Below are 21,302 nucleotides of genomic sequence, written 5' to 3'. Positions count from 1 at the left end.
ACAAGTGTAATCATAAATAAATGAAATATCCTAAAAATCTCTGTCCTACCATGTTCCCTTGTCAGGTGTTACTTTGTGCATGGATCAGTAGGCAATTAGCATCTAGGTTGGCCATGTAGGAATTTGTGTGCCCCTTGCGTATTTGCAGCTGCAGTTCAGAAGGAACTGAAAACATGACATTTCAGGCAGTACGAAGGATGGTGAGACATAGGTTAACACAATGCTTTTTCCTTGGGGGACGCAGGGGTACATGCACCCTTAAACATTTTGTGAATCTAAGTTTGGCCTCATTGAGGGGCAGTATTTCAAAATGAGTAGGAAAATGAGAGTACCCCTAAACATTTTTTTTTTAAAAAAAAGCACAGGGTTAACATGGCTCTGTGATCATGGCTTTATGCAGTTCAGGTTTCCAAGATTAGCTTGAAATCCAAATTCCAGATCTGACGGGATACTTTATGCCAGGGATGGGGAACAAGGCATGGCTGGCAGCCTAGATCCTGAGCTCCCACACACTCCACCAGCAAGTATGATGGAGATTCCCACTAATCAATTCCCTGATAGCATCATGACATCAAGTGACTTTCACTTTAAAGGAAATAATCAGGAACTCCCAATTGTTTCCTTACGTCCTTTGAAACACCTGGAGTTGCTGTTTCTAAAACAAACTTCTTTCTTTTTTCCTCCCTCTAGATGAGACACCCATCATAGCCGTAATGGTGGCATTATCTTCCTTGCTAGTCATAGTATTTATTATTATTGTCCTGTATATGTTAAGGTAAGTGGTGCTTGGCAAACCTCCTGTTTTCCTTTTGCTGGGCTCCTGCGGTTTGACATGTTTCTCTTAGAGCTGCTCCTTGACCAGTTTTAATTCATTTCAAATAGAGAAGCATCATTAAAACAAAATAAAAATGGGCTCTAGTTGCTCCCAATCCCCGAGGCAATCTTCGCTGCAGGTGCAGGAGCAGTTGGATGGAAGGGGCAGTGGTTACCTGACCTCCTGTTGCTGGTGTTGCTGCGCTTACTGAATTGGGAAGAAGGGAGATGCAGTGGGGAGGTCAGCGCTGTGCAAACGCGCCGGTGGAGCCGATCCAGCACTCCTGCCGGTGCATTTGCACCAAACCAGCCTCCTCCCTCCCCCTCATCACCCTCTTAAGCACAGCTGTGCCGATAACAAGAGGTCAAGTAAGCACTGCTTCTCCTGCCCACAGGCAGCTCCTCGGGGGGTGGGGGGTGGTACCTGCCCCTTAAGTTGCACAGATTCCAGATTCCTCGGCTGATGCCTTCCTTCCCTCTCCCCACACATTGGGTAACTGGCCTGATGCAAAATGGCAGGTTGCCCAGCCGTCACTTGTCTTCCTATCCAGGGTGGGAAGAACCTGAGGAGGGTTCATTGAGCAAAGAGGAGGATGAAGCAAAACGCTCTTGCTGCCTTCCTCATATTTTGCCTTTCCCACCTGGGAAAGGGTAAAGGGAAGTAATCAGGCTTGTGGGGCAGCTTCAACAGTACCTGCTCCAGCCAGATATTCAGTTACTCTCATTTCTTGAGCAGCCCCTGCCCTGCACTAGAGCAGCCATCTTTCTTGAGCCAGCAATTCTGCCTGCAAATCAGCCACAAGCTTGGCTATTTGGCGTACATGTTTTGGCACCTGTCCTTCAGTTGGCTTCCAGAGCGGGTGAAAACAAGCTTGCTCCGTCTTCCAAGTGACAGCACTTTAGATATTTGAACATGGCGGTCATATTTCCTCTCAGGCTCCTCTCAGGCTAAACCTACCCAACTCCCTCAACTGTTCCTCACAAGGCTTGGTTTCCAGACCCTTGATCATCTTGGTCGCCCTCCTCTGCACACGTTCCAGCTTGTCAATATCCTTCTTAAATTGTTGCACCCAGAACTGGACATGGTATTCCCGGTGTGGTCTGACCAAGGCAGAATCCAAGACCATATGTTTGAAACAGAAGGTGATATGCATTTGTGTTGCATTTGAGACAGCAAACACTGTTTGGGTGTGGATGTGAGAGAAGGAAGGCAGCTTCTCGAGCTGAAATTTCATCTCTGTTGTGATTTCCTTCTGTGTAAGAGTGGGCACTCTGACCTCTCAGCTTCTCCAGCTGTAAAACAGAAGTGTTGCTTTCCTCCCCCTTTCGTGATCATATGTGGATACTGTCTCCTTGACTTGTTTCTGTCACCTTTAGTTAAATGATTTTTATGAATTCATGGCGTGGGAGGCGATATAGTTGTGAGCTTTGAGCAGGAAGTGCTTGGTTCAAATCGCTTGCTAGGTGGCTTCACTCTCAGCACTCATCTCCTGTCTGTGGATGGTACTTACCGTATTTTTTGCTCTATAAGACTCACTTTTCCCTCCTAAAAAGTAAGGGGAAATGTGTGTGCGTCTTATGGAGCGAATGCAGGCTGTGCAGCTATCCCAGAAGCCAGAAGAGCAAGAGGGATTGCTGCTTTCACTGCGCAGCGATCCCTCTTGCTGTTCTGGCTTCTGAGATTCAGAATATTTTTTTTCTTGTTTTCCTCCTCCAAAAACTAGGTGCGTCTTGTGGTCTGGTGCGTCTTATAGAGCGAAAAATACGGTAATTAGTGCTTTCAAATGTTCAGAGTGCCTCACATACACTGATTTGTAATCATCAGAACAGCCCTAGCCCCCTGCACCGTTGTCCCCATATTGCAGATCTGAGGCTGAGAGGGAGTGACTTGCCTAAGGCCACCTGGTGAGTTAATGTCAGAGGCAAGACTTGGACTGGGGGCTTCCTGATTTGGAGATCAGTGTTGCAGCTGTTACAGTAGCAGAGCATGCTTAGAATCATAGGATTATACAGTTGGAAGGGAAAACTCTAGTTTCATCTAATCCAACCCCCTGCAATCCTTGTGTCGTGCAAAGTTCACTGGAGTGTTCAAGATGCTATATAGAAGCAAAGTGGTTCTGAAAATCTGGGTGTCCGCACTGAGAGTTCTCCTCACTCAGATGCAGCCTTGTGAGTAGCCACACTCTCTGTTCACATCAACCACTCTTTCAAGGTAAACAACTCCTGCTTCATCTTCTTATGCCAGGCACCAGGAGAGTGTCCTATTTAAGTCTCCGAAAAAGATCACTTGTGCAGGTAGAAAGACCTGCTCCCAACAGCATATTAGATAACTCAGATATGAAACTGGCCGAGCTGATTTTCCATGTATTTTCATTGCTAGGTTCAAAAAATACAAGCAAGCCGGGAGCCATTCCAACTCCTTTCATTTGTCGAATGGACGGACAGATGACATGGGTAAGTCTGGGCTTTCTTCTCCCACAATTTAAGCTAAAACCACAGTGGGGCAGTCCTGGAAACCCTCTTCCTTCTGTGGGGTATGCCATATGAGAGGGATGTCATAGTCCTCACTGGAGGTCACCTCAACAGTGTGTCCAAGGGATTGGATGGATCAGTTGCACAGCTGCCTTCTGGTCTTACAACTGCATACTGGTGGTTGGATTGTGGGAACTCCCATATGCCAGTCCAGTTGACTTCTCAGCACCAGAACATGGCCCGGCCATTCAGCTCCTCCTCCTCCTAATGCTGGCCAGGGTTGCAGCACCCCAATTCCACCTAAATGTTGCGGCCGCCGAGACCATATAACACCGGTCTTGAAAGACCTACACTGGCTCCCAGTACGTTTCTGAGCACAATTAAAAGTGTTGGTGATGACCTTTAAAGCCCTAAACGGCCTTGATCCTGTGTACCTGAGGAGCGTCTCCACCCCCATCATTCTACCTGGACACTGAGGTCCAGCTCTGAGGGCCTTCTGGCAGTTCCCTCGCTACAAGAAGCCAAGTTACAGGGAACCAGGCAGAGGGCCTTCTCGGTAGTGGCACCCGCCCTGTGGAACGCCTTCCCACCAGATGTCAAAGAGAAGAACAACTACCAGACTTTTAGAAGACACCTGAAGGCAGCCCTGTTTAGGGAAGCTTTTAATGTTTAATAGGTTATTGTATTTTAGAGTTCTGTTGGAAGCCGCCCAGAGTGGCTGGGTATAAATTATTATTATTATTATTATTATTATTATTATTATTATTATTATTATTATTATTTTCCCTTCACATGAATGAAGAATGATGCCCTAGGTCTGCATCATGCCTCAGGTCATCTACCAGCTAGCTGCCCTATTTCTATGCAGCTAAACTAGGATGTGGCAGATTGTCAAGCTTTTGCTGCTAAAATAATCCATTGCAGAAAATGGCTCTGTTTTGGGGGGCGGGGGCAGTGAATGCTGAGTTCTGTCCGATACAACTTGTTGAAGCAGCTGCATCTCCCTATCTTCTCTTCTTATTCTTGTACTGGCTAGCGGCACAACGCCTCGGCAGTGAGGCAAATGGAACTTTCCCCCAACTTGGAGTAATTCATTTCCTTGCGCGTGGATGGGGAGTAAGGAAATTTAGTTGTGGAAGCCAGAGGGATGGGGGCTAACCTTTCCCTATCCCTATCTGCATGGCCACAACCTGGAGAGGTTGTTGATCATGCTGGAGTGTGATGGATTTATGGGAACAGACGTGTGTGTGCCTGCGTGCGTGTGTGCATATGCTTGTCTGTGCATATAACCCAAGTTGTAGTCTCTTGAGTGCTCTTTGCCTAGTGCACCAAAAACAAGTGGTCTCCTCTTCTGTTGCAGAGCCCCAGAGCATGCCATTGCTTGCCAGATCTCCCAGCACCAACAGAAAATATCCACCACTGCCTGTGGATAAACTGGAGGAGGAGATCAACCGGCGAATGGCAGACGACAACAAACTTTTCCGCGAAGAGTTCAATGTGAGTCCTTTGCTAGTTTGCTTTTCCTTCCTCATAGCCCCACTCCTTTTATACCTGCTGAGTTCTGGGGTTGGGCAGAAAAAAGAAAAGAAAAAGATTGTTTGCTAAAATTGAATGCCAGTTGTGTGAAATCAAGCCCAGACCAGTCCAAGCTGCTGCTCCCTACATCCCAGCTGTTAAAGAACTAACATTTCTCTGTTGAGCTCGAAAGCTAGCCATGTTTTGACGTAGTGAGAATAACTGCAGTCACCCCGTTGTTTACCGGTGAAGGTTAACAGCTCCTGCTACGCTGATTCTGAAAGCCATTTAGAAATGTGGCACTGTGGGTTGTAGAATTTTGTTTGTTTTGATGTACAGAAGTGCTTAAGGTTACTGCTTGTACTTCAGAAGTCAAGAGTCAGATGGTGCACACAAAGCAGTGAAATGCCCTTCTCTACCTCGCTGAAAGACTTCCCTCTCCTGTACCAATTGTACAGGACAAACCTGAGTAATGCTTTTCTGTTTCTGGCTTGCATTTGAAAATCTAAGAGGTGGCAGGAATGGGTGTTGCCTCGTGCTCAAATGTCTGAGGCTCAGTCCTGGTTCTCGGCTATGCCCCGCCTCCCAATCAGATATTTCTAGATCAGCAGGGCTGTTAGCTTGCCCTTACTTGACCCTGCCCTTACTTGGGCCCTTGTCCAGGCTCCTTCACGCCCTCTTCCTGTTTTCCTGGAGAAAATCTGTTCCCTGCATTATTGATTCAAACCAGAGTAGCATTTGAGGGCCGATTGTGACTCCAGTAAGATTTCCACGTCATCGCCACACTTCAATCAGTGCTGGTTACATGCACAGCAAAGTGTAGCTATGCAAATGAGGAGATGCTGATAATGCACAGTAACGAGTGAGATCAGGTTAAAAGGGCCCCTGCTTTTGGGGTTCATTGCAATCTTTGTCACTGGGAAAGTGCAAAAGAGGGGAAGGAAAGATACTGTGTGCAGTTATCAGACTTCCTCAACCTGCTGCCTTTAATTCCAACCTGGTAAGGCTGGATCAAAGTATGTTGTTGTTTAGTCGTTTAGTCGTGTCCAACCCTTCGTGACCCCAGAGCACACCAGGCACTCCTGTCTTCCACTGCCTCCCGCAGTTTGGTCAAACTCCTGCTGGTAGCTTCGAGAACACTGTCCAGCCATTTTGTCCTCTGTTGTCCCCTTCTCCTTGTGCCCTCAATCTTTCCCAGCATCTTTCCCAGGGTCTTTTCCAGGGAGTCTTCTCTTCTCATGAGGTGGCCAAAGTATTGGAGTCTCAGCTTCAGGATCTGTCCTTCCAGTGAGCACTCAGGGCTGATTTCCTTCAGAATGGATAGGTTTGATCTTCTTGCAGTCCATGGGACTCTCCAGAGTCTCCTCCAGCACCATAATTCAAAACATCAGTTCTTCGGCAGTCAGCCTTCTTTATGGTCCAGCTCTCACTTCCATACATCACTACTGGGAAAACCATAGCTTTAATTATACGGACCTTTGTCGGCAAGGTGATGTCTCTAAATAGTGATAGAAGTAACTACTTGGCTGGGATTACTCAGTTCAGTGATGTCATTATAAATAAGTGCTTTTGGGCAGCCCTCTCAGCATAAAAGTGTCCCATTCTATTGTTGCCCCACCCTCTCCAAAAAAGAAACAAGAAGAACTCGCAAACATGAAAAGTAATTTAAGCCGTGAGTTAGTGACTGCTGAGATGCTCTTGTGAGTTTCATGTCCGAACTAGGACTTGAACCTAGGTCTCCTTCCCCACTCCAAGAATCGCGTTACATCTTCAGTGCCTCCCAAGCTTCAAAGGAAATTTATGGGTTCAGATCATTCCCATATAGATCAGGGGACAACACCCTACTGACTTTTTGACCCCTGCACAACAATCCTTTGGGTGAAGATCTACTGGAGATCTGGATCTATTCTCCTTCATAGTTTCATGTTCAGCTCATCTCCCCCTCCCCTCTTTTTGTTGCTCCAAACAGGTTTTTTCGTCTAGCCAATTTTCACTTTCCTAATTCACTTGCTACTTGTTATTTGGAGATCTGCCTCTTTCAAAAGGTTGTACCGGGGCCAGTCCATAGCGATTTAGCTCATGCAATCTGAGGTTTTACTGAAGGGGACTTTGCTGCCATCTTGTGTGCCTAGGTAGCATGAAGTAACTACTTGCTTCTCTTAATCTGTTTGCAAAGAGTTGATAGGATTAGCTAAAAGCCTGTAATGAAAGGGTGATTCCCCCATTCATTAACCCATTAAACACTTTATCTGTACTGTTATTTTAGGCAGTCTGCTCACATGAGGTGTCTCCATCACTACACTATAACCTGCCTCCTAAACAGCACATTTGATAAAAAATTAACATATGGGACCATCAGACATTTTGTCCATTCCACCAATTATCAAGGAAACAGTGATTATTATTATTATTATTTAATTATATACTGCCCTATACCTGGAGGTCTCAGGGTGGTTCACAGAAGAAAATCAAGATATAAAACCACAAAATACATAATAAAAATAAAAGGAACAACCCAATAGCACCCCCCCCCCATGTTTTAAAAGGGCATAGGATGTAAATCAGATCAACTAGAGGCCTGGTTAAAAAGGGAACGTTTTTGCCTGGCACCTAAAGGTGTATAATGAAGGCGGCAGGCGAACGTCCCTGGAAAGAGCATTCCACAGATGGGGAGCCACTGCAGAGAGGGCCCAGTTCTCGTGTTGCCACCCTCTGAACCTCTTGAGGAGGAGGCACACGAAGGAGGACCTCAGAAGATGATCTCAGGGTCCAGGTAGGTTCATATGGAAAGAGGTGGTCCTTGAGGTACTGCAGTTCTGAGCCATTTAAGGCTTTATAGGTCAAAACCAGCACTTTGAATTATATTATATCAAATTTACCAAATATCAAGGCCCCAGGGGGGGAATGGTATTTGCAGTGAAGTTTTTAAGAAGAAAAATACTGGTGGCCTCCAGTATTGTACCAGCTTTTTTATTATTTCAACCTAACAACTGACAGGAATCAAAGTACAATTATCATCACCTGTTAAAGAGAGGGAGGGAGGGAGAGTTTGAACCTCTCCTTATTACAAACTAATTAGCCTGAGTAGCTAAACTTGAGGCCTGGACTATAAGTAACAGCATTTTCAGGAGAAAACAAGCTGATTCAGATATGAGTTCTCCACTCCGGGCAACTGTTTTGTGCCAAAGCATGTAATATACAACTATGCATCTCTTAGCAAAGGACAATTTGCACCTTTTGTAGATTTTGAAGTGGCCTTTGATGCCGTTGAGCACAAACTGTTATGTATCATGCTAAATAGCACTAATACAGTGGTACCTCTAGATACAAACGGGATCCGTTCCGGAGCCCCGTTCGTATCTAGAAGTAAACGTAACTAGTGACGGCATGTCTGCACTTCGCTTTTCGCCGCTTCTGCGCATGCGTGTGACGTCATTTTGAGCGTCTGCGCATGAGCAAGCGGCGAAACCCGGAAGTAACGCGCGTTGCTGAGGAGCGCAACTCGAACATGCTCAACTTGAAGCGTCTTCAACCCGAGGTATGACTGTATAGCTCAACAATTACTCTATGGAGTTCAGGCACCTTTTACTATCTTTTCCCAACCTGGTTCACTGCAGATGTTTTGAACTGTAACCTCCATTAGCCCCAGCCAGCTCTATACGAACAACTACCTTACTAGGTCAATCCCAGGCAGTGCAGAGTTTTGTGTTGGCATCCTTCCTTTTCAACTTTTTTTGCAAGAATGACACAGTCCAGGATTTGGGTGGGGACAAATTCTTTCCCTCTGAGTCTCCCTGTTATTGTGCACTGACAGTGTGGTCCTGTTCTCCAATGTACAACAGGTCTTGGATGGCTTTTAGCCAATTTAGAATTCTTGTCATAAGGCAAAATAAAAATTATGAAGTAAATGAAAGGGCAGCTTCTTAAAAAGGTCACACACAAAAAATGGCAAATGACGCAAGATGAGACAGAAGGCAAGTACAAAGTTAGAGCTCTGGGAGGGAGAGATGTAAAAGCAGCCAAGTCTGCAGCCCAGCCAACAATTGGTGAGGTATCCACATTCTGGTGAACTTCCAATTTGGTATCATTGACTGTTTATCACTGCCCATTTCAGAGGATCAGAATAAAAAGCCACAGAGGCTGTGTATTGGGCGTGGATTGCTCCCTGTTGTTCAACGAAGGTAAAGCGTCTTCTTATTTCTACCCCATCCTCCCAGGCTCTCCCGGCATGCCCTATCCAGGCCACCTGTGAAGCTGCCTCCAAGGAAGAAAACAAGGAGAAGAACAGATACGTAAACATCTTGCCTTGTAAGTATTACCCAAGATGTTCTCGGGTGGTTGGCTACCGTGGTGTTAAAGGGAATGATGCACACCGCTTCAGCACCTGCACCTTTGTAGCCAAACATTCTCTTTAAAAAAGTCAGTCTAGTCATCTCCCACAAGGAAGAGCGAGAAAACCATCTGAGGGGAACAAAACCACAGACAGAGATTGAGGCCATGGCATGCAGCTACTACTGCCACCCACATAAAGGGTCTGTGCAGAAGAGAATCGACCCAGCCTGTGCCCAAGCATAGGCTTGCTTCGAATCGAGGCTCAAGTGATCCGGATGAGGCCCAGCAGAGCCATATACAGCTCTTGCTTTGCCCTGCACAGCTAACAGCTACCTGTACATTGCAGTGTGACACAGAACGCTTCTTCTGCAGGTGGCCTTGCCTCCTGGTTTCATTGCAGAAAGCTCAAAAGAACCCAGGGGATCCAAATTCCCCCCCCCCCCCCATGTTTGTCTTGTTTGTAGAGGTGCCTGCGCTTCCCAGTGGGTAGACACCCATAAAATGAGGGTGCTGAACAAGTAGTGCTTTAGCCTGATGGCAGTCAACCTTTCTCCATCTGTTTCTTTCGCTATGCCAAAAATGATGGAGCGATTATTAGAGGGGAGGGAGGTTGCCTAGGAGAAGTGTTGCTTGTGGGTGTCAAGGGGAATAACAGAGGGGGTGGCACAAACCAGGGGGAGAGGCAGAGCAGCAGAGGCAGTTCCTGTAACACAAGAATGAGAACAATAGCCATATATGGTAAAACGCATTCGTTTTGGAAGCTGGAGGCAAAAGAACATTATTCCGAGAGTATGTTCATTAGAAAGCACGCCACGCCACAAAGGACTTGTTTGAGGGGAAGAGCCTGTTGCTCTTCCTGCAGGTCCAGCAGTTGTTAGTAGATCCACATGGATGGCCCACCTTTGACCCAGGTCACTTGTAGACGAAAGAGGGACTTGCATTTTCAGCCCTGACCCTGTCCCAGAGGCAACTCTTTTCGTGGGCCAAATGTCTTCCATACCAAGAAGCCGCTGGAATCATGGTCTGGAAGGAAGGACACATCACAGAAGAGCAGTGATTAAAGTATGGGGAAATACCTGAAATGCAGCTGTGTTGTTTGCAGCCACACATTCACCTTCAGAAGTGCCACCAGGAAAAGCTAGCTGCCCAAGTAGCGATGGAACGATCAGATGAAAACCAGCCAAGTTTCATTCTGTGGGGCAGTAACTTTGATTGCAGTAGAAACTCTCTCTGCTTCTTGCACACATCCTATGGCAGATGTTGTTTCAATTTCCATCACCCTCCACCAGCATAGCCAGTGGCCCGGGATGGTGCGATTTGTAGTCCAATGACACCTGGAGGGCCCTGTGTTGACTGTCTCCCCTCTACGGCCTCCTCCCCACCTGTGACCAATCTAGAATTATCTTTGGCAAGTTCCCCCTGGTCCAGTGAGCGTCCGAAAAACTCATACCAGGCCCTGGCACTTCTTAACCCCTTGCGGTCATGTCCAAACTTGGTGGCCTGGAGAGAGGAACATTTTTCTCTGGAGATAAGAGGACCGTTTATCTTTCTGCTCCTCTTCGCCATCCACCCTAAGCACATGTCACTCCTTTAAGAGGAAGGGCAGGATATAAAATTGAACAAAGAAATTAGCAGTTGAGGCATACTTTTGGCACAGCTACTGCACTTCTTTCTTTACCTGCGTGCCATAAGGATTGCAAAGGAACAGCCCCCCACTCCCCTACTGCTCCACCCAGAAAATGGGGTAGTTGGCACCTTTCCACTAAAGCTACGTTTCCCAAATTTGGGTTTCCTGTTGTTTTTGGACTACAGTTCCCATCATCCCTTGCTAGCAGGACCAGTGGTCAGGGATGATGGGAATTGCAGTGCAAAACAGCTGGACATCCAAGTTAGGGAAACCCTGCATGAATGCAACTGGAGGCAGCAGTGTGAGACAAGCAATGTGAAGCAAATGTTTTATTATTCCTCTTACATGGTCCCTGCAAATGAGTTATATAATCTGCACAGGTCAGGAGAGTCGGCTTCTTCTTACCCTCTGTCCCCCGCTACAATTCATACCACTGCATTAAGGTTTTATCCTGTGTTGACAATAAACTTGGGCTAAAGTTTGTAAAGAGTTGCCATTTTTCTCCAGCTTCCCTTTGCGCTGAGGGGAGGCCCGAATGCTCTCCTCTTGAAGGTTTCACTTCCTTCTGGCCATATATAACCTTACTGAAGCCCCTACATTTTAAATGTCGCCCTGACACTTGTTTCTTTTAACGGGCCTCTTCTTACCTTCATTCCTAGATGATCATTCCAGGGTTCATCTGACACCTCTCGAAGGGGTTCCAGACTCTGATTACATCAATGCCTCCTTTATTAATGTAAGTATCTGCAAGGGAAATGAAGCAGAATGAGACTTCGTTATTTTAACGAGAATGCTAACCAGCTCCCATGCTTGCCTTGATAGCAGTGTTGCAGGTGATCTACAGACATGTGCAGCTGCAGTCGTGTAGGCAAAATGGGGTTGCTTCATGCTGCTCCCTACAGACACCAAGTTTCTAGTTCTCCATAGCTTGAAAAGTGCACAGACAGTAAGTCAGATTCACCTGGCATTGCTGTCGCACAACTTCCATTCATTTCCCTTGACCTTGCACAGGTTTCCTTCTCGAAAGGGAAGTTGTGCAGCACTTATGATTTGTGGATCCTGCCCACTGCCAGCTAAAAGTCTCCAAAGCAAGGAGCCTTCAAGTGCTGTGAACAGGGGTGAAGGACTGGATCCAGCCAGCTGGCTAGACTCTTACCTGCCCACCCTCCCTGCAAGCCAGCTGTGGAAGATGGGTGCAGCTGCCCACCTGTCAATTATCTGACATTACAAATGACGTCAGGAGACCCATTTTTCCTTTGCCTTTATGGCTTGAAAATCAAACACTGCAGGCAAAGGCATAGCTCTTTGCAAGCCCCACTAATCAGCTGAATGGAGGTGCCTGGGAGCCCCACTTTGGGCAGAAAGCCACATCTTTACCATGCCTGATGACATTGGGTACAGGGTGGACGTGGCTTGGCTTGGCCGAAGCAGGAAGGAGCATCGGTGGGCTGCAAACTTTATTGTAGTGCGCATGTTTTGTTTTCCTGCCCAAGCTCTGCCCTTCTGTTTTCTTTTCCACCTCCCTCAAACCACGTTGTAAAAAAACCTTAATTATTTTAAATGAGTGCTACTGAAGATGCATTCTAATATGGAGGTGTGCAGTTCGTCCCTGGAGGGGTGACTATTTTTTTGGTGAAGATCGTGGATTTTTGGAGGCTGTGGTGTCATCACAGTCCTGGCTATATCCCCGCATCAGATGCTTTGCCTTCTGTTATAGCTTAGTGGGAGAGCACATGGTTTGCTTGCAGAAGGAGCCATGCTGTTTGATCCCTGGTACCTGTAGTTAAAGATTAGAGATAAGGAGGCTGGGAATCTTGGAGAACTGTTAAACAGTGGTACTTCGGGTGAAGAACTTAATTCGTTATGGAGATCCGTTCTTAACCTGAAACTGTTCTTAACCTGAGGTACCACTTTAGCTAATGGGGCTTCGTGCTGCTGCTGTGCGATTTCTGTTCTCATCCTGAAGCAAAGTTCTTAACCCAAGATACTATTTCTGGGTTGGCGGAGTCTGTAACCTGAAGCGTCTGTAACCCGAGGTACCACTGTATTCCAATCAGAGTAGGTAGCTAGGTGTGCTAGTGGTTTCTGCATACAGCAGCTCCTTAAAGAGGTGCAGTGTTTTGTTTTTGCAGTGTTGGTAGATGCATAATCTCCACTTCCTTGCTTTTCTGTCTCTCTCTCGCCTTTACTTTTGTATGCCCAAAGCACCCCTAACCAGTGCAGTCTCAACTGCACTTGTCAAGAAGACAGAAAAGTCGGGAGCAGAATCATTGCCTGGCATTTCTTGTTGCACCATCCTTCTTGCATTAGCCAGAGCAGTAGCACACACAAATTAGCACAGGGACGCAGGTGGCGCCGTGGTCTAAACCACTGAACCTCTTGGGCTTGCTGATCAGAAGGTCGGCGGTTCGAATCCCTGCGACCGGGTGAGCTCCCATTGCTCTGTCCCAGTTCCTGCCAACCTAGCAGTTTGAAAACACACCAGTGCAAGTAAATAAATAGGTACCACTGCGGCGGGAAGGTAAACCGCGTTTCCATGTGCTCTGGTTTCCGTCACAGAGTCCCATTTCACCAGAAACAGTTTAGTCATGCCAGCCACTTGATGTGGAAAACTGTCTGCACGCAAATGCCGGCTCCCTTGGCCTGAGAGTGAGATGAGCACCCCCATAGTCACCTTTGACTGGACTTAATCATCCAGGGGTCCTTTACCTTTACCTTTACTTTGCATTAACCAGAGCACCACACACAAATTGTGGGGTGCTAGCACACTACTGTGTTCAAGAGTGTTTTTTGTGAAGGGTGTGGTAAGAATCAGGTGCACTGTGTTTAGATATCCAGCATGCTTCTGTCTGCCACCGGGATCAAGTCACACATCCACTTTATTGTGTTTCCAGTAAAATGTTCCAAGGGAGAGAGAGCTCTGTCTGTGTGGCTGCGCTACGTACTGTACATCTTTCCCCCTGGTAGTGATGAGTATTCTTCCCCTTCAGGCACCACACCAAAAACACGAAAAACAGATGCTTTCTGGTGCTGATGTAACACCCCCAACTGCTCTAACCCCTCTCGTTGGCCCTCATACAGCTTATGTACAATACAAAATTGGCAAGGTAAAGAGCTCACTCTGTGTGGTGCCTGAGAAGGTGCCAATGTTTCGGAAGACTTTGAAGTTGACTCGCATGCCAGAGGCACAAATGAACTACCTCTTTCTCTTGTTTGCTTTTCTTTTGGCAGGGGTACCAAGAGAAGAACAAGTTCATTGCAGCCCAAGGTAAGTCACACTTGCTTTCCTTTGGATTTCTGTCCCGAGATGACAAATGGCTGGGAAGCTTTATGCTGAGCAAAATATATTTGCAGTGCGTTAACGTTCTTCTAGGGATGCGAGTGGCACTGTGGGTTAAACCACAGAGCCTAGGACTTGCCGATCAGAAGGTCAGCAGTTCGAATCCCCGCTATGGGGTGAGCTCCCATTGCTCGGTCCCTGCTCCTGCCAACCTAGCAGTTCAAAAGCACATCAAAGTGCAAGTAGATAAATAGGTATCGCTCCAGCAGGAACGTAAACTGCGTTTCCGTGCGCTGCTCTGGTTCGCCAGAAGCGGCTTAGTCATGCTGGCCACATGACCCGGAAGCTGTATGCCGGCTCCCTCGGCCAATAAAGCGAGATGAGCGCCGCAACCCCAGAGTCGGTCACAACTGAACCTAATGCTCAGGGGTCCCTTTACCTTTACCTTAACGTTCTTCTGAGTTTCCAAGTTGGTTCCCGTGCCACTGTGGCAGCCAGCCTTAGGAAGAATGCTCAGGGGAATATTGCCCTCATCAAATCAGTCATGGGCACAGTGGGAAATTGCAACGATTAAATCATGTAAACATCATCCCATCTCTTCTGGTGCTAGAAAGCTACAACTTAATCTACATCTCATGTGGGTCATCCACTAGGGTATTGCTTGTGAAGATTTGGCCCCCAGCATATTGTCAAAATGGACTCCTGTTTTCCAGAAGTCAGGTGTATTCTGGAATGGGAAAGATGGAAGGAGTCAGGGTGCTGGGAAGGCTGTGCTGTTTGAAAGGGTAGCTAGTGGATTCTTAGTTGGATGAGCAAGTGCCTCTTTGCTGCCACCCCGTGGCAAAAGGCAGGAATTCAGTTGCATAACAACAGATAAAAAGGTAAAGGGACCCCTGACCATTAGGTCCAGTCTTATACATGGAAGCATCTTATAGACGAAAAAGTACGGTAGATGGGCTGTGCAAGTAGCAGAACACAAATCTCAGAGGCAGAAGGCACTGACCAGCCTCCACAGGGGTGACGTAGATTAAGGGGGACTGAAGGGGTGGGACTTGACCTGGAGCAACGCCACCATTATAGAGACAGCGTTCCTTTGTCACTCTCTGTGAATACTGATTAAATTATATGGTAAGAACTCCTTTCGGTTATCTGCCTTTTGATTGCCACCGGGGGAGGGGTCGTAATTCCCTGAAGCCTTGACACAGCCCTGACAATACGGAAGAATTATTATACCACTTAAAGGTCTTGTTAAACAAACACACCCTGCTCCCACCCACCTGCAAGTACCTTCCTGTGCCACTTTTTCTTTTCCCTTCGGTCTGTTTAGGACCAAAAGAAGAAACAGTGAACGACTTCTGGAGGATGATATGGGAGCAAAACACAGCAACAATTGTCATGGTGACCAACCTGAAAGAGAGGAAAGAGGCAAGTGGCTGCCGGAGGCTCTGTGGCAAGTGAAACGAGAGCCGCGTAAAAGCAAAATGTTTATGTGAAGGGCAGGTAATGAATAATTTCAAAATGTTGGTCCGTGTTTTCTTAAAAATTGTGTGTTTCTCTCCAGTGCAAATGTGCTCAGTACTGGCCAGATCAGGGCTGCTGGACGTACGGAAATATCCGAGTGTCCGTGGAAGATGTGACGGTCTTAGTTGACTACACGGTGCGGAAATTCTGCATTCAGCAGGTATCTCATTTTGATCCCCCCTCTTCTCCCTTTTTATGTAAGTCTGTTGATTCCAGGATGCTCCAGCTGGAGATCAGTAGGGTTGGTGAGAAACCAGCATCTAAGTTCTCTTCTGTATGGATGTTATTGTTCTTTATGGATGTTATTGTTATTTTTGTATTGTTGTTGTGGTTGTTGTTGTGGTTGTTGTTGTTGTTGTTGTACATCTCTTCTTCCCCACCCCAAATACTGAAGTGGCATAGCCCAAGCAAAGGTGGACCAACCTTGGAGAGATGTGGGCATAGGCATAGTTGGTGTGCCTGGTGCCAGATTATGATGGAGAATTCGCTTGCTCAGCAGAGAGGAGGCAACCTTTATCAATTTTTGGGCATGGAAGAGAAGGGACCCCACCCCACCCCTCTCTCCCTTAGACTAGCCTGTCATTCCTGATCTCTACTTTTACAAGTGATGAAAGGAAGGGATTTGGAGAGCTTGGCGTGACTCTAGATGCCTGACAGTTAACCAATATGTCCAATCTGTTTCCCCACCCTTCCACCCAGGTAGGCGATGTCACCAATAAGAAGCCTCAGCGCCTGGTGACGCAATTCCACTTCACCAGCTGGCCGGACTTTGGGGTCCCTTTCACTCCCATTGGGATGCTGAAGTTCCTGAAGAAGGTGAAGACGTGTAACCCCCAGTATGCAGGGGCCATTGTCGTACACTGCAGGTCAGTCTGGAGCTCATCAGTCCCTCCCTTCCTTCCTTCCTTCCTTCCTTCCTTCCTTCCTTCCTTCCTTCCTTCCTTCCTTCCTTCCTTCCTTCCTTCCTTCTAAAGGTAAAAGGTAAAGGTACAGCTTCCAGGTCACGTGGCCAGCATGACTAAGCCACTTCTGGCGAACCAGAGCAGCGCACGGAAACGCTGTTTACCTTCCCGCCAGAGCAGTGCCTATTTATCTACTTGCACTTTGACGTGCTTTCGAACTGCTAGGTGGGCAGGAGCAGGGACCGAGCAACGGGAGCTCACCCCATCGCGGGGATTCGAACCACCAACCTTCTGATCGGCAAGCCCAAGAGGCTCGGTGGTTTAACCCACAGCGCCATCCGCGTCCCCATGACCAGTGTTTAAATAGAGCACTAGTCCTGCTAGCTAGGGATGATGGGAGTTGTAGTCCAAAAACAGCTGGATGGGTCACCTGTGCCTCCATGCGAGGATATTAAATTAAATCAATTACATTAAAATCATAGAGTTGGAAGGGACCCTGACGATCATCTAATCCAGTTCTCTGCAATGCAGGAATTGTTTGCCCAATGTGGGGTTTGGACCAATAACCCTGAGATTAAGAGTCTCAAGCTCTAGTGACTGAAAAAAACTGGAATAAAGATTCCCACTTAAAAGCTGCACAGAAAGGGGAGGATCTGCAATAGGCAGCCAAAAACCAGTGGAGACAAACCTGGCAGATATGTAATGGAAAGGAGTTAATCATATGAAGGTGGACAAATTATCCCATAAGGCGCATGATGTGTCCTCCACCAGAGGTACTACCCCTTCCCTAACATGAGCATTAATAAATGTGCTTTCTTTATTTTCTTTTTTATATGGGTATTGATTTATTGTATTTCCATACTGCTTTCTATTCAAATGTTTCTCAAAGCGCCTTACAAACAGTAAAGAACAACAATATATTTGAACATCACAAGTACAGCAAAATTCATAAAATATAATTAGAAAATAACCAGTAAAACAATTACAATCTACGAAACACTATTAGCAAACCAGCAACTAAAAAGAAGTGAAATATCACAATTGCAACTTTTCTTCTAGAACAAAATGTGCCAATATTGCATACGCTTGAGTACCCCTAGGGGGAAAAAAGTACTGCTATGAAGCAATATTAGCAAAATAACTAGAGAAATAAGTTCATACGGAGACACACACACTTCCCCCTGCCCCCCAATGACACATAATCTTTCACACTATTCAGACCCTAAAAAAGCACATGCACCAAACAGGGGAGTCTTGATCTAACAGAAATGTAAAATACTTTTAACTTACTAGTCACCGAGTTAAACCCTTCTGACAAGTGATGTTCAGGGCAGTCGCCAAGAGTACAAGCAGATACTTACCTGGCAGGATAGACACCTTGATCAAGAAATGTACTTTCTCAGTCCACCATTAGCCCCACGAAATTCTGATACTTCAAGCCTTTAGACTTGTGGTTTTAGATGGAGATGGTAGGCTCTGGGAACTGCCCTTTTTGTTTATCATAGAATTGTGGAGTTGGAAGGGGCCCTGAGAATCATCTAGGAATGATTTGGGAATCACCTAAGAATTCAGGAATATGCAGCTGTCCCTTACGGGGATTGAACCTTCAACCTTGGCGTTATCAGCACCACGCTCTATCCAACCAAGCTATCCAACGGTGGGCACAACCAAGCTGTCAGAAGGCACGTCTACCATTTCCGAATCTCCTCCCACAGGGAATCCCCTGCATGTACTGCTCCTCAAGGGTGGCTAAGCAGACAGATGTTAGGCCCGTGAGCTTCTTTGTTCTTCAATGAATCATCTTCTCTGCCTGTCACTTGCGTGCTGTGATCTGGCGTGTGTGGGTTGCTTGGCTGAAACCGCCTGCCGGGGCCGAATTCTCAAAGGAGACCTTTTTTTCCTTCTCTTCTTCTCCAGCGCTGGTGTGGGACGAACGGGAACTTTCATTGTCATTGATGCCATGCTGGACATGATGCTCACTGAGAGAAAGGTGGACGTTTACGGGTTCGTCAGCCGCATCCGGGCACAGCGTTGCCAGATGGTACAGACTGACGTAAGTCTCTTCTCCTGCACGACAAGCTTCATGCTGTGTAGACCAGCTACTCTCCTTTGCATTTATTGTTTGTAAAAGAACCCAAAATATAACCGGCCTCTGTGTGTAAATGAGCAGGTAAGCAGACTTAATCATGTGACCCTGAGGTTTTTCTCAAACGTTTCGGCAGAACTCAGGCAAGACAAATCCCTAAGAATTATTTCCTTCCTTCCCCCTGCAAAGAATAAGGAAGCCTCTCTTTCCAAGTGCTATCTGAGCCTGTCTCTCTGGTCCTTTTTCTGCCTTTTGCCTGCTTACCAGGCAGGTCAGTCAGCTTTGCCAGGGCTCCAAGATCATGACTGCATTGAAAGGGGGAGTCCCAACACTTCAAATTCACACTTTCACAGTCTGCCCCTGAGAAGGAACTTAGTTTGTGCCTTCTCAGGACATAGTATAGTTTGCTTCTTATGCCTCTCCCTGCTATGCAGTGCAGGATTGCACCTTCATTCCATCTGCTACCTGCTGCCGCCTCTTCATAACTAGGAATATAAGAAGGCATCGACTTCTGTTACAACTATTACAACCAGTGCTGCTTCTGCTCTGCTGCAGTTCCGTTTCAACCAAACAACAACAACAACTATTATTATTATTATTATTATTATTATTATTATTATTATTATTATTATTATTATTACACCACTCTGCGCAGCTTCCGACACATATAAAAACTTACTATGCTGTTTGCCTTTCTGTCCACTGTTTAGCATAAGCTACGAAGCTATTTACATAACTAACTCGCTTCAATTTAAAGGAAGCATCAAAACAAAGTTTTAAAAAGTCGTCAATTGCATATCATTTGTGGACTTAAAATAGCCAACCATAGCATTGTGAAGGAATAGTGACCATAACTTCTTGACTGATTTTCATTGCGGACCACAGACACACACACATAAACAAACAAACTGCAAGTTTCTTCTTCTTTCCCCCTTTTTGTTGGACTTCTGGCAAGCCTATTCCGAACTTACCTGGGGGAAGCAGAGTGGCTGATCAGCAGAGCTTCCATTCTCAGCAAGGAGAGCTCTGGACCCACACGCCCAGCATACCTGGCAGGAAAACGTCACCATTCGCCTGACATTTTCCTGTTGGAAACACTGAGGCATAAGGTCCTGATGGTGCTCTTTGGCAGGGAAGGGAAGGTGAACCAAGGAACTGGAGTCGCTGCCCCTGAATCTTCCTTCTGCTGCTCTGGGTTAAGTTGGCAGGGGAAGTGGGAGGTGGTAGCCACAGGGGAGACGGAGAAGCTTGAGATAATGTTTTCAACATGCTTTCTTGGAGCGTGTACCATCCTGACTCCATGCAAAGCATCACGACCCTCTCAGGGCAAATGCTGGAATAGTCACGCATTCCTAGCTCATGTTCATACTCTGTGGGCCCATTGAACGTGTTCAGAGAATGGCCATATTTGAATGTGGAGCGTGATCACGGTAGCTTTCTCTCTCCTTCAGATGCAGTATGTGTTCATCTACCAAGCTCTTCTGGAGCATTATCTGTACGGGGATACAGAACTGGAGGTGACCTCGCTGGAGATCCACCTCCAGAAGATCTACAACAAGATTCCAGGGACCAGCAGCAATGGATTGGAGGAAGAGTTTAAGGTGAGTGGCAGCAGCTACAGTAGCTTGGGACCTCCATTACCAGGGAGAACTGTAGCTAGAGACAACCAGACTTGAAGAACATAATTATAGCCTGTTGGGTCAGGTCAGTGTCCTATCTAGTCTAGCATCCTGTTCACAGTGGCCAACCAGATGACTATAGGGAGCCAGAAAGCAAGGCTTAACCAATCAGGCACATGTAAACCAAGAAGCTTTTCTTTAGCCATGGTATCATGGGATTATTTACTGGTGGGAGAAGGAACCTGTGCCCTCCAAGTAAAGATGGACTCCCCAACTCCCATCAGCCTGGCACAGTGATGGCCCAACAATTTCTGGCGGGCCACAGATTCCCTGTCCCCGATTGGCAGCACAGATTTTAAATCTGGCTTCCCATTAATGGTGAAGACAGAGCCATGGCTAATATTGTACGCATATCGCTCATGGCGATCATGGTTTGGAATTCCATGGGGGAATATCTTTGGAGAACTACCACAAGGGGGAATCAGGAGACCGCAAGACTTGAGGATTTCCTATCCTATCCTTAGAGGTACAAGGAATCTGATCCTGCTGTTGGAAGTAGAACAGGCAAAGTCATGGGTCTTCCTATCCAGCCATACGGTAATCAGATCTCTTCCCCCGCCCCCCAGTCAGCTACCCAGAACTACTTATTTTTGTGTTTTTTAAATAATTTTTATCAAATTTTCTGTTTTACAATTTCAAATACTCATTTTACATCCTTAAGATATCAATGACTTCTGCTGCTCTTGCATCGCCTTTTTGAGTGTACTGCAATGGACACATCTAACATACATGCCAGTAATGGGCAAGTATGTGCCCTTGCTGGCTGCCCCACTGCGACGCTCTGCATCTGCATGTCCATGCTTTGAACTGTAAGGTATGTGCCCTCGGTGCTTTTGGTGCGGCTCACGTTCCACCAACCTCTCTCTGCAGAAACTAACCTCGATCAAAATCCAGAACGACAAGATGAGAACGGGCAATTTGCCGGCCAACATGAAGAAGAACCGGGTGCTGCAGATAATTCCATGTGAGTGTCCTGCCCTGCAGGGAGGGAAGCCCAGCTGAGGAACAGCTGCTGCTGCTGCTGTTTGTGGGGCAGCAGCAGGAGGAGGAACCTTGAGAGGAAGTGGCTTTTGTG

The 21,302-nt window shown here is 46.7% G+C and overlaps 2 protein-coding genes across 4 annotated transcripts in view; one reads left to right on the top strand and one right to left on the bottom strand.

Annotated features, from left to right (window-relative positions):
• The window catches only part of LZTS3 (leucine zipper tumor suppressor family member 3), a 327,722-nt gene that overhangs the window by 67,194 nt on the left and 239,226 nt on the right, over positions 1-21,302 (bottom strand). The window lies entirely within an intron of this gene.
• The window catches only part of PTPRA (protein tyrosine phosphatase receptor type A), a 139,718-nt gene that overhangs the window by 105,886 nt on the left and 12,530 nt on the right, over positions 1-21,302 (top strand). For all 3 annotated transcript variants that reach the window (XM_081924929.1, XM_081924931.1, XM_081924930.1), the window contains 12 exons: positions 691-775; positions 3,194-3,267; positions 4,646-4,782; positions 9,018-9,108; positions 11,419-11,495; positions 13,991-14,027; positions 15,367-15,464; positions 15,601-15,720; positions 16,260-16,426; positions 18,380-18,515; positions 20,000-20,149; positions 21,098-21,191. In XM_081924929.1, the coding sequence (XP_081781055.1) occupies positions 691-775; positions 3,194-3,267; positions 4,646-4,782; positions 9,018-9,108; positions 11,419-11,495; positions 13,991-14,027; positions 15,367-15,464; positions 15,601-15,720; positions 16,260-16,426; positions 18,380-18,515; positions 20,000-20,149; positions 21,098-21,191 (1,266 nt within the window). The remainder of the gene's footprint in view (positions 1-690; positions 776-3,193; positions 3,268-4,645; positions 4,783-9,017; positions 9,109-11,418; positions 11,496-13,990; positions 14,028-15,366; positions 15,465-15,600; positions 15,721-16,259; positions 16,427-18,379; positions 18,516-19,999; positions 20,150-21,097; positions 21,192-21,302) is intronic.

The sequence above is a fragment of the Podarcis melisellensis genome, assembly GCF_964234715.1.
Source record: "Podarcis melisellensis genome assembly, chromosome: 9".
NCBI classification, from domain to species: Eukaryota; Metazoa; Chordata; class Lepidosauria; order Squamata; family Lacertidae; genus Podarcis; species Podarcis melisellensis.
Note: the sequence above shows the minus strand (reverse complement) of the source record. Positions and strands in the feature narration are given on the sequence as shown.